This window comes from Falco biarmicus, chromosome 1, assembly GCF_023638135.1.
Source record: "Falco biarmicus isolate bFalBia1 chromosome 1, bFalBia1.pri, whole genome shotgun sequence".
In the NCBI taxonomy this organism is placed as follows: Eukaryota; Metazoa; Chordata; class Aves; order Falconiformes; family Falconidae; genus Falco; species Falco biarmicus.
In genome coordinates, this window is record NC_079288.1 from 42,359,068 (window position 1) to 42,374,522 (window position 15,455).

Genomic DNA, 15,455 nt, shown 5'->3' on the forward strand with positions numbered 1-15,455 from the left:
CCCAAGAAACACATTCGTTAGCAACGAGTCTAGAATTCAGTGCTGTCTTCGTCTACACTACAGCAGAACATAATGCAGACTTAATAAAAATTGTACATCTGCATTTTTATAAGGAAAGGATTTAAGTGTCCAGTGGAATTAAAAAAAAGAACATTTTTCATGTATTTTCAGAAAGATAGTATTCTTAGATTTTACTGGGCACTGAAACAAATATTTTCGCCTTAATAAAGTACACATACCTGTTGCTGTATTGTAGCCTGTGGCTGTGATGCTTGGTTTGACGTCTGTCCTTGCACATGGATTGCTGGTGGCACCTGCTGTTGAAGCGGTGCTGGAAGTGGAGCAGAAGTCAGGGGTACACTTTGAGGCTGGATCTTCACCTGAATCTGAGGCTGAGCTGGAGATTCCACTATCTGTGGCTGCTGCTGCGAAAGCTGCAGTGCAGCTGGGAGAGACGTCATGGGGACATTTGCAGGTTGCAGTCTCCCAGGCAGCTGTGGCGGAGGTGTATGCAGACTCGCTGCGTTCTGCACAGGAGGGCCTTTAGATGGGTCATATTGTTGTTGACTCTGTTTCTGCCCAGTCAGCTGTACGGTTTGAGGAGTGGGAGGCATTCCACCTATAAAGCAAGAGCAAACACAGCACAGATGAAATTAAAACATTCAGTGCTCTTTACTGATATCAAGAGGAGATCAACTGCAAATAGACTAATTTCTTACTTACTTTGCCACAAGACACCATCACTTGAAAACACCACATCACAATCACAAAATAAATCACCATTACAATAAACAACAAAGTATTTCATGCACAGAACTGCAACTAAAATTTGGAGCACAGCAACTATAAAAAAACATGTCGTTACGTGTCTTCTGAGTTTCTTCTACACGATATTTAGTTCTTAACACATTCACTCTAACACATATTCTAAAGCTTGGCATGACTAATGAATAAAAATTTGTCATGATGTTGCAAATTAGGAGGCTTCCTTTTCATAAAGCATTGGCTCAGTTCCAGAATTCTCAGATTAGCCATTTTGCATCAGCACCTGTGACGTATTTCCATGCCCACATGCACCTTTGGAGCCCGTCACTCAGCTCCTTAAACAAACCAGGCATTGCATACCAAGTATTAATTTACATGGAGAAGTGTGTGGTGGGGCTAGGATCTTAGAAAGCTGGAAGCCCAAGTTTCTAGTCCCATCACTAACATCTCCTTGTTAAATTAATGTGCAATTGGCATGTGGTGACACAGTACCTTGTGCTGTTGGCATTAGCTGTTGAAGAGGAACTCCTGAAGCCACACCCGGGTGCTGAAAAACCATCCCATGACGGCCCACTTCAATTCGTGGTCTCTTAGACGAATCTGTGATATTCAAATTCCATTTATGGCATGGTATAATGGAATGGGTTCAATTTTACAAAGAAAACTACTACACATGATTCCAACATCAGCTCAGAAAGCTACGACTACTACACATGTGTAGCATTTATGAAGAACATGCTCCAAGGGCAGAGTCCCTGTAACTTCAAGTTGGCCATCTCCAACCTTCTTAGCCAGAACAATCAACCTAACAATGTCTCCATGCCTGCCAAATCCAGTCCTACATATTGTGAGTGGAGCGTACCCGTCACATAGCACCATTCACAATAGATAGTCGCAAGGATCTGACAATTCCCAAGGTGAGGCAAAGCTGTATTTCAAGAGTTATAGAACAGTGGGCTCCATTCACTGCTGTTGGGGAGGAAAAAATAAAAAACAAAAAAAAAAAGAACCAAAGTGAAATTCTGTCTGCGAAACGTACCTGATGGTGCAAGTGCCTGCTGTCTCTTAAAAGCTTCAATTTCTATGGTGCTCACAGTCCCCGTTACTGGAGTCCCTGTATGCGTTTGCTATTGGAAAAAGAAAACAAATCACAAAAATTCAATCTGCAGATAGTCTAACACCAAGATGTAATTTACAAACAGATCTAAAGAGGCCAGCTCAGAACAAATCCTTCACAATGAAGAAAACAAGTGTCATTCAGTATCTACCATAAAGTTTTAGATGTCTGTAAAGCACAGATGCTCTTCATTGAGTTTAACTTTTAAAACAGTAACTAAACTGATAAAGTTGGTTATACATAATACACATCTACATTTTTTAAAAAGTGGTACCAAACCCAAGAAAATGAGATATGTAAAAATTAAAGTTGCCAAACTTTTTTTTTTCAAAATAAATGGAAATTTTCATAAGTGTATTACCCTTCATCATTTGCATAATGCTGCAATGAAGTCAAAATGACATATTCATATAGTATATTGCTGCAATAAAAAGCTGACATGACAAAAACTAAACATTGTGACTTCATTACAGGATTAATTAGAAGGGAAATTAGATGAGGAAACAGAATTTACGCACAAACTGTGTCATAACTAACAAGACACAAAAGTAAGAAATGAGAGTCAATACATTTGTGAAAGCTAATCCTTTTCACTCCATATGAAACATAAGTTACACACTAATTAACTTTCATCCTGAAGACAGCTTAAGTTTACTTGAGTCTCTACCACCACCACTCTCAGGATAGAGCTCCATGAGACTTAGCCTTGAAATATTTCAGGAAAAACTGCTAAGAGTCAGAAGATGGAATAAAAGAAACTCAGCCAATTCCAGTTTTCCAGATGCTCGGCTTGTACTTGTTTGCACAGCTGGAAAAATGAGCATCATGAAGAAACTCAATGCGGAGAAACAGTATTGCCATCAGGCTAATGTGACATCAGAGCTCATCAGAAATTACTAGACATTTTGTCTGAGGATACACATCACACAACTATGAATTAACAAGCCTGGAAGAGCACTACCGATACTGAGATGTGAAAGAAATTACTGGGGTTTGGTTCAGCAAGTTAACAGTTTAGCATCAGTAATATTACACAGTGCGTTAAAACTTTATTTTAGAATTACTACATTTAATATTGGCAATAATGGCAGAAAATATATCCTAGATAATCCTTTCAGCATCAAACTCCGATGGCAAACTCACGTACAGGATTATTGAAGCAAACAAGTGTGGGTATATGATGATTTCCATGCCCTTTGGGCCCTCAGCACTATGGGCTAGCACTTACTCATGTCCATCAGTGTCTGTGTAAGCTCAATACCCTTCAGGGAGTTTCCAAGTTGTATTTTTTAGTTCTCCTTAAAATTTAGCCATGCTATACCCAATATTCTACTATGAAACTTAACATGAGAAAAATAAGGGCTATCCCAAAAAAGGTCTGAAGTGATTCTATCAGAATATACAAACACAGACTTTACATATGGCAGCCTCTATGTCCTAGAAAATGAACCAATTTAGTACTCAAGTTCTCAAAGTGTAATTTTCTGATGGTGACAGCCTTTGCCATATCAATGCACTGTAAGGGTTTGCAAATGTTGTGAAAATTTATTATGACAACATAGCAAAAACAGCAATTTCCCAAAAGAATCTTGTAGTTTATTCACAAGTCTTTTTCTTCTCAGACTTTTAACAGAAATTCTACCAAGGTAAATTAAGCCTAAGGAAGTAAATACAGGTCTATGTTGAAATGAACTGTAGCAGTCACAACCCTGCATCTTCAATGCTTATTTGAACACTATTAATCACAGCCAACATCACCTAAAATGACTGGGTTTCAAACACTCCTTTTTGTGCTGAATATACTTCACGCCACTCAGATTTTACCAATGGCTACAAATTAGTAACATTTAATCTCTTGGCTGCTGTGAGGGCATTTGTGGTCACTCTAGAGATATAGCTATACCGTCGAGATGTGAATTTTGGTTTCAAGGGGTTTCATCCCTAATGTCATGGTTCACTGCCATCTCACACTCAGTATGAATTAAGTTTTCAAATGTTTTTCTTCTCACTAGGCAGATAGGCAGCGTATTTCAAGCCCAACAGCCAGCATCTGGCAGAGCATCATACACTTAGGCATTTATAGAATTTTCAAAATCACACACAAAACCTTCTTCTGTACAATGCTACTGAATTAACAAATACAGCTTATGTCCCGTTTGCATCAAATGCTTTCTTGGACATCAGTTTAAGAAAGAACATTCTCCAAACGCCATTTCTTTCACCTGCACTCTTACTCTGGATGACAGCATAGTCACCATTTCAGGCTGCATCTCTACTTTAGGATTTTCAACTGATGTTTTCTTAAGCGTATGTCTCCCAGCAGTCTGCACTGTCACCATGTCATTTAGGCCAGACACTTCGAAGAGCAAAGACTTTATGTCTTTATAAATTAAAGTCACATAGCAGTAATATTAGACTAAAACTGTCCTAACTTAATTAAAATAATGCAGTTCTCCAGAGGTCACAATTATGCAGTGAGCCCACAATAATCATTCTGAGTGCTGCACTTAGACACGCAAATTTGAATGATGTTGCTGATCAGGACATATTATTTCTCTAGAAACAGTTACAAAGAGAAAGGCTGATGGAAAGAGATGCTCCTTTCTGTTAACAGTTTGTGCTAAAAGTAATTACCAAATTACACAGACAGTTTTGTACATTTTAGCATGTACCTGCTAGTTTCTCTAAAACAGGTCTGAAACAGTATCACACTTTCAAAAGTACTTCATCACTGCTGCAGCTATAGCTTGATAACCCCAATTGCTATAATAAATAACCTGATATTACATATTTTAAACAGCTTAGATAAAGCCTGACTTCCTAAGGAGACTTCCAACACATGTCAGTGTTGACCATAAGGAAGAGCTCTCAGGGCAAGTCCCTTTACTATGCAACTCATCTGTAAAATACCACAGTGAACATCCTATTTGTAATATGCAGGAATACAAGCCATTTCATTTAACTCCCCCTTTTCCAAAACCCAAGACAAAGGCAGCGCAGACTATACGGCTTCCATGGTACAGCAGAGTAATTCACCCTGTAACAATGGCCAAGCATATATAATCGAGCTAAAAAGTAAACACTTCAGTTACAGAGGAATTAGGGTATATTACTTCCCAGGGTATACAAGCAATGGGTAATACAGAGTTCAAGGTTGCTACATAAAACCCACGCTAGCCTGAATGTAAAAGCTGCATCGTCACTGATCCACAAAAATTTTAACTGATTATCACATTTATTTCTTTACTTTGTTCAGTATTCCCTCATGCAAACAAACAAACAAAAACTGTAAAAAAGAACTGTAATCATAAAAATAAGCACTTCAGTTTCTTCTTCCCAACATTTATGGTAGAGCTAATGGAAAGCGGTTACTAAAAAAAAATTGTCAGAGGGTTATCATTGTTTAAAACTTTTCAGGGAAGGCAAATCCAAAACCTTCTGTAGCCATACTCAAAACCTTTAACAGATGAGGAAAAAAAGAAAAGAAATTTAGAAGAAATCCACAATTACAATGCCATAGACAAAAGAATCCATATTATCACTATGCAGAATGCACAAATGAACCAAATGTATTAGGGAAACAAAAGACAAACAAACCAAAGTGAAAACATTCAAGCTGAAAGTTAATGAAATAAGCCAGCAACCTGGAGACAAAGATTTAACTTCCTCAAGGCTTCATTAATACTGATGCATTCAAAGACTGCAAGGTTTTGTTTTGTTTTATTTAGATGATAAGGGATGGGCTCTTGGGAAAATTCTAATTCACCTAGGAAATATCAAATCTGAATGAAGAAAAAAAATCTGGGATGAAACTACATTTTAGAACCATTGAAAAGTACCTGAAATGGTTGCTGCTGGGATGAAAAAGCAGCAGAAACATTTGGAGGAAGCTGGGTTGCTATAGCGACAGGAGTACCAGTCTGCCCATCCTTTCCTGTCACAACCTTTACCTGAGAGAAATATTTTGGGGAAAAAAAAAAGAAGGGAGAATCATTTTCTTTTAAAAAGTTTTTCCTCTTTTTTTTTTTTTTTTTAACTGTTCAACACACTTATTTGTACTGATGGTACCTCACTGAAGAGGGGATTATAACTAAACCACCATCAGTGCAGCTTGCTTTGAGCACAGGCTGGTTTTGAAGAGTTCTGTCTCACTTTTAATAGCAGAACAGAGTACAGCCTTGACTATTTATAGTGAGTGACTTCTCACTGGAAATCTTTTCTTAGATCAGTTAACATAAAAGTGTGTTTTACATTTAATGATTGCTGCTCTTAACGGACAACAAATTAGCATGACAGACAGTTTGAACTTAAGAGAGCTCCAACATTCATTTAAGCAATGAGCACAGCCACCATTCGCTCTCCCCTTGAATTCCCAAAGCGATCAACCTTTCCAGGCAAGGGATGAAGTGCATTGCTTTAGCAGAAAGTGATAAAGAGGGGGGAGGGGGAAATAAAAGAGAAGACAAAAAAATACAAAGAAAGAACATACTCAAAAGATGTCTTAATCTTTCAAAAGGATTCATCATTTGAAAACACTTAAAAGACTTTTGTTAATGCACTTCACAAAATTCTCCAGCAGTTAAAACAGACAAGCAAAAGACGATCCATCACAAGAAATAAGTGAAGTACAGCAAACTAGAAACCCGAAAAACCAAGGGGTAGAACCTCAACTGATGTAAATTGTAGTAGCACCACTGACTTCAACGAACCTATACAATTTACACTTGCTCAAGATCTCTCACAATGCGCATACTGTCTTTAAAAATACCTGGTATTGCAGCTGACAAACACGCAACCCAACAAGAACACCTAAACAATTTGACAAAACACAAATCAGATGAAAAAATATATAAATTGAATATCCACTGACAATAAATTACAGTAACAGGCTATCTTTTATTTTTACATATACAAAAAGAAATTATTCCTTCAAAATTACCAATAACTATCACAAGCAGAAATAGATTTTTCCTAGTCAAGATGTTTAGGCCCCAGAGAAATGAGAAATTAAACTTCAACTGTTGTACTGTTCAAATTTTCCACAAATTCCAACTGAAGTTATGATCACTAATGATTCACACCTAAGAGAGTCATCAGCTTTCACTGAAGACACTCATTTCTAACAGATATTTCAAAGCAATACAAGTTTCTTTACATAACAGCTTTGGTTTGGTTCTTTACCAACAGACAACTATACACCCGTATGTATTTTTACAAATTTTAAAAGGCATTTATGCGTGCCAAGCAATGCAGTGGCATCAGTTGTATCTACCCTGTTGCAAGCACTTGCCGGGCAAGCTCGCAGCAGGCTCTGCGCAAGGCAGGCACTGGTCAAGAGCTAACAAATAGGTACAAACGTGCAGGAAAAGTTGTATGGCATCTGTCTGCAGCAAGCTTATTTCAAGTCCTTTGCCATTAATAAACAGTGAATTCAAGTTAGTTAGCAATTTTAAACCCTTGCATAAATAACAGAGTTAACTGGTTAATGTCCAGTCTGTAAAGTGCTATTTGGTTAACCATTTAGACAGCAAGACATACACAGAGCTCTAAGACAGCCTAAGTAACCTAACTCATTACCACGGACCCATATACATCACGATTCACATGTTCCCTCCGAGTAATAAGATCAATTCAGGGTTTTTGTTGGCTACAGCAACACTGAACTTCAGTAACGCCTATGGTCAGAAATCACACAAGTCAAATAAAGGTTAACCTGTTATAAGACTTGCTCATTCTTTTCCGTTTTGTGTAAGTCTAGAAAGTGAAATTTAATCTACGATTCCTATCCATATTCATTCCAATCATTTAAAACAGCTTCCACACCAATGCCATCTTTATTTGTGTGCTGGCTGACACTGTAACTAGGTCAGTGAAAGCTCCCTTCACCTCTCTATTCTTTTCTTTCAAATACAAACATCTAACTGCACACTCAAACCAACCTGTCGAATCACCCCACTTAGCAGAACCACGCTCTCTTAGGCCAACTATTTAAAGAAAAATTGCCATACTTCATCAAGTAAAAATGATTTTTAGGGAACTATCATATTCTCCAATACTTAACAATCCAGGTGCCACAACTTCATCTACAATTTTATTCCAAAACATTAACCAACAGATTTCTTACCTCATCATTGATGACTTCAGATTGTTCTTCCTCCTCTTCCTCCTCCAGATCCAAGTCATTTTGCCTCAGGTATGCTTGCAGTGGAACACAATGTTTCTTCTTAAAAGCTAAAAAGTCCATCATATTCCCTTGAAGATGTTGCAGGAAAAACAGTTCGATCAAACATTCCTTAAAAGTTTCCTTAAGAATTTCCATTTGCTTGTGGTGATGATCCAAACATTGTTTTCTCATTTGAGCAGTCTCTTGGTTGGCAGGAGGAATCTCCTCCAGTTTTTTGGGTTGTTTTTTCACTGCTGTACTAACTGTAGGAGTAAGAGGAAGACTCGATAGCCCCTGCGGTACAGTGGCCCGTGAAGGACTTGTGGGAGGAGGTGGTGATGTCATTCCAAATGCACTAGGCCCTCCAACTCCTGCTATCAATCCACCAGAAGTCCTGTCATATCCAATGGGTCTACCCAGCTGCTGTCCTTGAAGCACTTGCTGCTGCTGTTGCATAAGCTGCCCTTGGATAATATTGCTGATTTGGGGCGGCAGGCTGGTCGTCGTAATATGGCCCGGGCTAGTCAAAGATTGCATATTGGCTCCGCTAGCTACTGGGCTTTGAGGACCGAGATGATGGATGGTGCCACCAGACTGCGAATGCGGCTGTGAAAGCCTGCGTTCTCTTACCGTGGCAGGTGTCCCAGAAGATGGAAGCTGTACTTGTGTGGCAGCTCCTTGAGCAATTTGTGCAATTCCTGGTCCTTCCTGATACACAAAGTGTCCACCGTTCGAAGGACTCAAGCTGATTTGTCTCACAAGCACACTAGCATCCACAAACCCTCTAGTAGGGCTCTGGCTGCACATACCCAAGCCGGGGCCCGGAGTGCCCGCCCGAACACTGGGCAGCGTCTGCACCGGCACAGGGTTAGGCTGCGTAGGGCTTTGAGACTGAACTTGTTGAGGCAGCGGTGAAGTAACTTGAATATACGATGGGGATCCATGCTCAAAGCGCCTCTGCTGGGGACTGAACTGAAAACTGGGTGACGTTGGGTTTGGAATTGGCAGTGGGGTAAGAGTTATCTGCTGGTTTCCTGAAGCCACTGGTCCAACATTTTGCAGAGTGATGTTCACATTCTGCCCAGCTACTGGACTTCGACTCATTATAAACTGTTGTATTTGGTAACTGGGGGACTGGGGTGCAGACGGACTTGCAGAAGGTGCAAAAGAAGCTGCAGGGGACTGGGGTAAATTTGCCTGTTGCTCTTCTCCCTCACTGCCTGTGAAGGACCTGGACCTCTGGAGCTGGCGCTGGGCATTCTGAGGACCGTTACCATGGTGCATTCTCACTGTTGTAGGGTTTTTTTTATAGTATACTCTAAAGAAATACACAAAAACAGAAATTCAGGGAAGGTACAAATATTTCTGTAACTAAAACTATTTAGTTACTATTCAAAAGACAACCTTACAGTAAGAACTCAGTTCTCCCGTCTTTGCAGCTACTTAAAATGCTTTTACATCCTCAGCCAAATCATCCAAAACCCTCAGCACCATAAAAGCTCACTGAAATCCCTCATACATTTCTCTAGCTAACAAAGTGCTGTTGAATAGTTTTACAAATTACGTTCCTCTGAGCTAGTTCAGATGGCTTCAAACAATTGAGAAAAAAATACCACCACACACAAAACTTTCTTCCTTTTCCATGGAACTTCACACATCATCAGTCTCTGCTGTCAAAACTATCTACTCTTTTTTGCGTTAGTTATGACCAGTGTTTCAGTGCTTTTAATACTTAACAGAATGTTCTCAAAAACACAACAGTTGCTTAAAAAGTACAGTATGTTTCCTCAACAGCAACTAAACCCACGGTAAAAGTGGATGGCGACTATTCAACTTTATCGTTCCAGCTAATGAGGGAGAAAAGCATAATAAAAAAATCTCACTCTGAAACATCTAGATGTTTGAGGAAATACTGTACCTGACACCTCACTCTACCTTCTCTTTACTTCAGAACGCTAACCCCTTAAAGGGGTGACGATTAATCCAAACCTGCTTCTCTTGGCTTCTTTACCGAGCCAAGCTATCCAAAAATCAAAAAACATCCTGCTCTTGTATTTCAGTCATAAAGAAACAAAAATTCCCCTGACGTGCACTGACAGGTAGATTCAGTGCTGGGTGTCACATAGCAGCAGCAAAAGAAAAATAGAACCTGGCGGGGGTTTCTCCCAAAAAAAATCTCTCTCCTATTTTGAAAAAAAGCAGTTTCATTTTCGGTATTTCGGTCCAAGCATCCCTCCAGCACGGTGCCGCTCGCCTGTGCCGCTAGCGGCGGGTGGGCCACACGGCACCGCCGGGCCACAGCCCCCGCCGGCCACAGCCCCCCCGCCCCCCCCAGCGCCACAGCGCAGCCCGCGCAGGCCCCGCGGCCGCAGGCGCCCCCCGGCCGCGCTGCACACGTGCTGCCGGGGGGCTGCAGCCCAGCGCCGGGCAGTGCAGGGGCAGCCCGGTCCCGGCCGGCACCGCTTCCCGAAGGGATAACAACGCCAGCGCCCCGCGGGACTGTGGCCTCTTCCACAGCGCTGGCACCAAATCATTAAGATTCAAATGATACCAACCACCGCCGGTAACGAGGCCTTATTATTTTAATTACCCGCACTCGCTAACGTTTGCGGCCCGAGTGGAAGCAGTTACCGCAGGACGCGCGGGTAAGGAAGCGCAGCAGCACGCCGCCGGCCTCCGCCTGCCCGCCCGGCCGGGATCGCCTTTTGTGTGCGAGCGCTCAACTCCGCCGCCGCGCCGGCCCCGCGCCCCGAGCTGGCGGCAGGCGCCCCACGGCGAGACCCGCGCCCCGAGACCCCCCCCCGGCGGGACGCGGCCGGCCCGGCCAGGCACCCCCCACCCCGGGCGCCGCGCAGGGAAGGCCCGTTCCCCCGCCGCCGGGACCGGTGCCGCCGGGCCTCGGGCCTGAGGCCTGGGGCGGGGGGGAAGCGGGGAGGAGCGGGGCCCGGCCGCCCCCGCCCCGGCCCCCCGAACCCAGCGGGCCCCACTTACCGCGGGCGCCGGGGCCAGACTTTCCATTCGCTCCTCACTGGAAGCGGGGGCGGGGGGCGGCCGGAGCGGCAGCCGCTACCAGCGCCGGCAGGAGACAAACCGCGCCTCCTGCGCCGCGCTCCGCGCCTGCGCCGCCCCGCCGCGCTGCGCCTGCGCCGCCCCCGCGCATGCGCGCCCCGGGCCGCCTGTCGGGGCAGGGAGCGCGGCGGGTCAGGCGCGGGCGGGGGGGCGGCGGGGGCAGCGCCGGGCCTCGGCCCGCAGCCCGCGGAGGAAAGTGCCCCCGGGCCGCAGCGGCGGGGTTGGGCACACACCGACTCAGCGCCGCGCTCGGCGGCACCGAAGCGCAGCCTCAGCCCCTGGGCTCAGCCCTGCAGGAGACCGCACCGACGGCCGCGTTCCTCGCGCCTCCCGCCGCCACGGGCACCGGCACAGGCCTGAGCATCAGCACGCGGCTCCCGGCTCTTCTTAATAGATCTGAAATCTTTGGTGAATATCAGTTACTAGCTCAAAGTACAGCGATAAAGCTGAGACGGAACTGAAAATAAGTGAGAGTATACAAAGAGGGCGGCGTTTAAAAGTCTGTGTAATTAAAATTAATTGCACTTAAATAATACAGCATCTGGGGAGATACTATTTTCTGAAGCGTAAAAGACTTCCTGAAAGACTACTCCCATCATTTTTACTTAATAAACTTAATAACAGTAAGCAGTGCTATTTAATAGAGATTTGATAGTTTATTTTCAATACCAAAATATGAACTGAAAATAAAAAAGTAAAAGGTTATCTGATCTGAGCAGAGTCACCAAAAGCACCTGCACAGCTGTCAGAGTGATGGCTACTACTGATGCTGTCAAAATGCTTCCACTTGGGAAAATCCGGTGGGGGGCTGTGGGCTCCCACCGTGCTGGAGCAGCGGGCACCATGGACCCTCACTGTAACACGGATACAGCAGGGCAGCGCACGTCCCCAAGCCTGGAATCATAAGATACATGGTATTTTTAACATTGACAGGTGTTCTGAAGTGATCACAAAAGAGGGTATGAAGTCCTAAAAAATTCTTCCAATGACGGAGATAGACTTCTACTTTCTCAATGTATTTATTAGTACCATAAAACTACAATTGTTCCAGCCTATATATGGAATGTATTTCCAGCATCATAAAATCTACTCTGGGATGAAGCCCAAGATCCTGTATCTTTAGGAAAGAGCTTGTCTGTAATTATTCTCTGAATAGTGTTCTTGTATCCTTGAACAACAAGACTGTAGTTTTTAAGCAACATTTAAGTCCATCACCTCAGCTCAGATGAAATGAAATGCTCCTGTTACTCAATGTCCCAATCGTCCAGGCTTGCCGAGTCCTACACACAGCCTCAGCAAAGGCAAAACTGATGCCACAAGCACACATGAATCTGGGCTTATACATTCACTCAGCCAGGAGGAACATATTTCTCTGCCTACAACTGCAGGAGTGAAATGAGCCCGCATACCACACGGCAATCATGGCTTTGTTTCTCACCTGTGCTTCCCCCTGTGGTTGACACTGGGTTTGGATTAGCTGCACTGTCCCTCCTCTTGATTCCAGCTAGGCTGTTTCTCCTGCAGTTGTGGAGCTATTTGTCCTGTCAGTGCCTACGACAACAGAAAAGGACAGAAGGGGTAGGGGTTATCACAGCGACAGGCTTCTTTTTAATTATTTTACTTCTGAGTAGAAAAAATCCATGACTGTTGCCATGAGGACACGTAAAGATTTTCCCCAAAATTAATTTCTAATTGTATCAATAATTGTGACAGAAGGTTCTCACTTGACAAAAAAATTATTATGTATCAGGGTTGCTTGCTCCTGACATTGCAAAAATGCTGAAAAATGAGACAACTTTGCAGAAGAGCGAAGGAATCTGGAATGGACAGATGATGCACTGGAAAGGGATTTGGCAGTCCAAACCCATACTGAACAATTTTCAGTCTTCCAAAAACTCTTGTTACTCTTCCTTATTCCCAGCCTCTGCAATCCCAGCCAAAAATAGTGTAAAATTATTGTTGAACTGTATCTTTCTAGATATTTTTATCTTCTGATTTTCTATGTGAGCTAACAATTCAGGATTTTTACTATTTTAACTGTGATCACATACCACCACCACCCCGAGAAGTCTGGAAATACATGTAAAACTAGACGATGTTTAAAATTCTGACTCTGATCTAATAAAGCACTTTTTTACATATCATTAAAGAACTGCTCACATTCTTAATGTTACACTACTTGAGTTAAAAAATGTGTTGAACAATGATCTCCCTGAGCAGCCACTTCTCAAATCAAATGTTTAGTACCTTTTTTCAACAGTCTCTCTTCTACAGAATTACTACTTACAAGCCTGTAAACCAAAAACTCATTAAATACTGTTCCCTAAAAAACAGTGACACTTTCTGAAACTCAGCTGTTTCCTCACCTATGGCAGTGAGCACCAACGCTTGTTCAGAGTCCGTCAGGTATTTTCAAAGGAAGTTTTCTACTCATTTTTTGGTTTCTTAAAGGAAAACTTTCTTTTTTACATCTGATTTCATATTTTCAAAACACCAGGTTCTTTTAAGAACTTATTTTCAAAAATGAACAATAAACAGTATTGTCTTCTATTGAACTGCATTTAAAAAAAAAATCCTTCCAATAGCAGTGCATTTGCTAACAGTGTCTATCTTGCACACCCCTGTGTACCTGGCCAGTGATGTGAGGTGAAAAAGAGCTCCCCTCCACTCTCAACACATCTTTCCAGGAAAAGAAACAGTCACTTGAGAGAAGCTTGCCAAGTACATCTTAGAACTACATGAACATCAGCATCTCACCACTAGTGGATTTGAAATCCAATGATAGACCATCAAGAAGGACATTTATTGTTTATCAAGAGCAGAAAACACCCAAAGATCTTAATGTTCGTTTTAACTGTCCCAACGCAGAAATTTAGATGGCTTGCAAGATGGAAGTGGGAGGGAAAGACAGGAACAGAAGATACGGTAAGGGAAAGGGCAGGGTTTTCATTTTGCCTTTATTCTGATGGGAAGAAGCATGTATGACTGATCTAATCTTTAAAGGGATTTTAAAAGACCAAATGAACTACTAAACTTAAAGGACAACCTCAACCATAAATCCTACTTTCACCTAAAAACATCTTCCCTCTATTTTTTATTTTTTAAAATCTATACTATTTCTTAGTGTAAAAGTCACCTGTATATGTGAATATCTCCATCTCTTGCAATTTTATCACATGATTCTTTAGCCTTTGTATCTATCAGCAGATCTAAATCAGTGTCATAGAAGACAATAGTATTCCCATCTGCATGGCTGACACCTGTGGTGTGGCAGAAGTGTGGGAAGAAAGGATAGCACAGAAGAATTGCTTGTCTTGGTTGAAGTTTTTTATGGATTCCTAAAATTCAACTTAATTACAAATTCACATTAATAAAGCATAAATCTCTAAAACTCTAATTTACAGAATGAGAAGATCAGAAAAATTGCTTTCTTATTACTTCCTCAACCTACGTTAAGAGCGCAAACATTTTAAGTTATCTGCCTGCCCACATTACTGATCTACACAGTTCAAAATTAATTTGTGTAGCATTAGAACTATTAATCTATGGTGCAGTCAACCAGATAAAAATCTAAAGATCTATGACAGTAGTCACATTATGTCCTATGACTAAGCACACCTGACTGGGTTATTACATTCTGTGCATGCTTCATCATTTTTCTTGTCTATTGACTAGATTGAATCCCTTCTACTGTGCTGCCTTGTGTTGCTTTAAGGCAAAGTACTGCTTTATGTTTTATACTGCATCGGACAGAAAGCATAACAACACAATCTGAAATAAAAAATAAGAAAAGAATAACTTAATTATATTGTTAATGTTTGCTCAAATTGTAGGCCCCAGAGGATACTGAAAATCTTACTGGGGAGGGAAATGAACATACTTTCAATTTACCCTCAGGCAATGCCAGGGCACTCCACAAAAAACAAAAGCCCCTGGAGTAAGGCTGAGGAAGTGCCAAACAGGAAAACAGCAACTACACATAAAGTACTAACAATGTAGATAGCTACAGATAATGAAAGCAAAAGCAACTAATCAAAACGCTATTGTGAAATAAAACATCTGTATTTCAAGCACAAATTAGTCATAAATGTAGGACAACTAGTGGCATACCTCTTGGAAACACCCTGGATGCCTCATCAAATAGTAATATGACTGACAAATTCCATATATAATACATAGTTTGTGCTACAGCTACAAACATAATTTGCTTAAATAACTCATGACATTATGCAAACTAATTTTGCAAATGTATTAGACTTCACTTTAGCATTTTCCCTTCCACTATGAGCATCTATTAACCATTATCTTGAGTAAGAGGTTCTCTTACCAGATAATGCCAAC

General features: G+C 41.9%; 1 protein-coding gene and 1 non-coding gene across 15 annotated transcripts in view; both read right to left on the reverse strand.

The window, feature by feature from the left end:
- Nucleotides 1–11,171, reverse strand: part of EP400 (E1A binding protein p400) — a 49,630-nt gene extending 38,459 nt beyond the window's left edge. For 8 of the 14 annotated variants that reach the window (XM_056341858.1, XM_056341849.1, XM_056341809.1 and 5 more), the window contains exons 1-6: nt 11,037–11,171; nt 8,007–9,363; nt 5,722–5,832; nt 1,805–1,892; nt 1,258–1,365; nt 240–619 (exon numbers count right to left, since the gene is read on the reverse strand). In XM_056341858.1, the coding sequence (XP_056197833.1) occupies nt 240–619; nt 1,258–1,365; nt 1,805–1,892; nt 5,722–5,832; nt 8,007–9,329 (2,010 nt within the window). In that variant the 5' untranslated portion in view covers nt 9,330–9,363; nt 11,037–11,171. The remainder of the gene's footprint in view (nt 1–239; nt 620–1,257; nt 1,366–1,804; nt 1,893–5,721; nt 5,833–8,006; nt 9,364–11,036) is intronic. The other 6 variants (XM_056341864.1, XM_056341886.1, XM_056341834.1 and 3 more) reach the window with 3 other exon arrangements.
- A 3,756-nt stretch (nt 11,172–14,927) lies between these two features.
- LOC130143982 (small nucleolar RNA SNORA49) lies at nt 14,928–15,066 on the reverse strand. Its single transcript, XR_008819968.1, has one exon. It is a non-coding gene; the product is annotated as a small nucleolar RNA SNORA49 (small nucleolar RNA).
- Nucleotides 15,067–15,455: the final 389 nt, after the last annotated feature.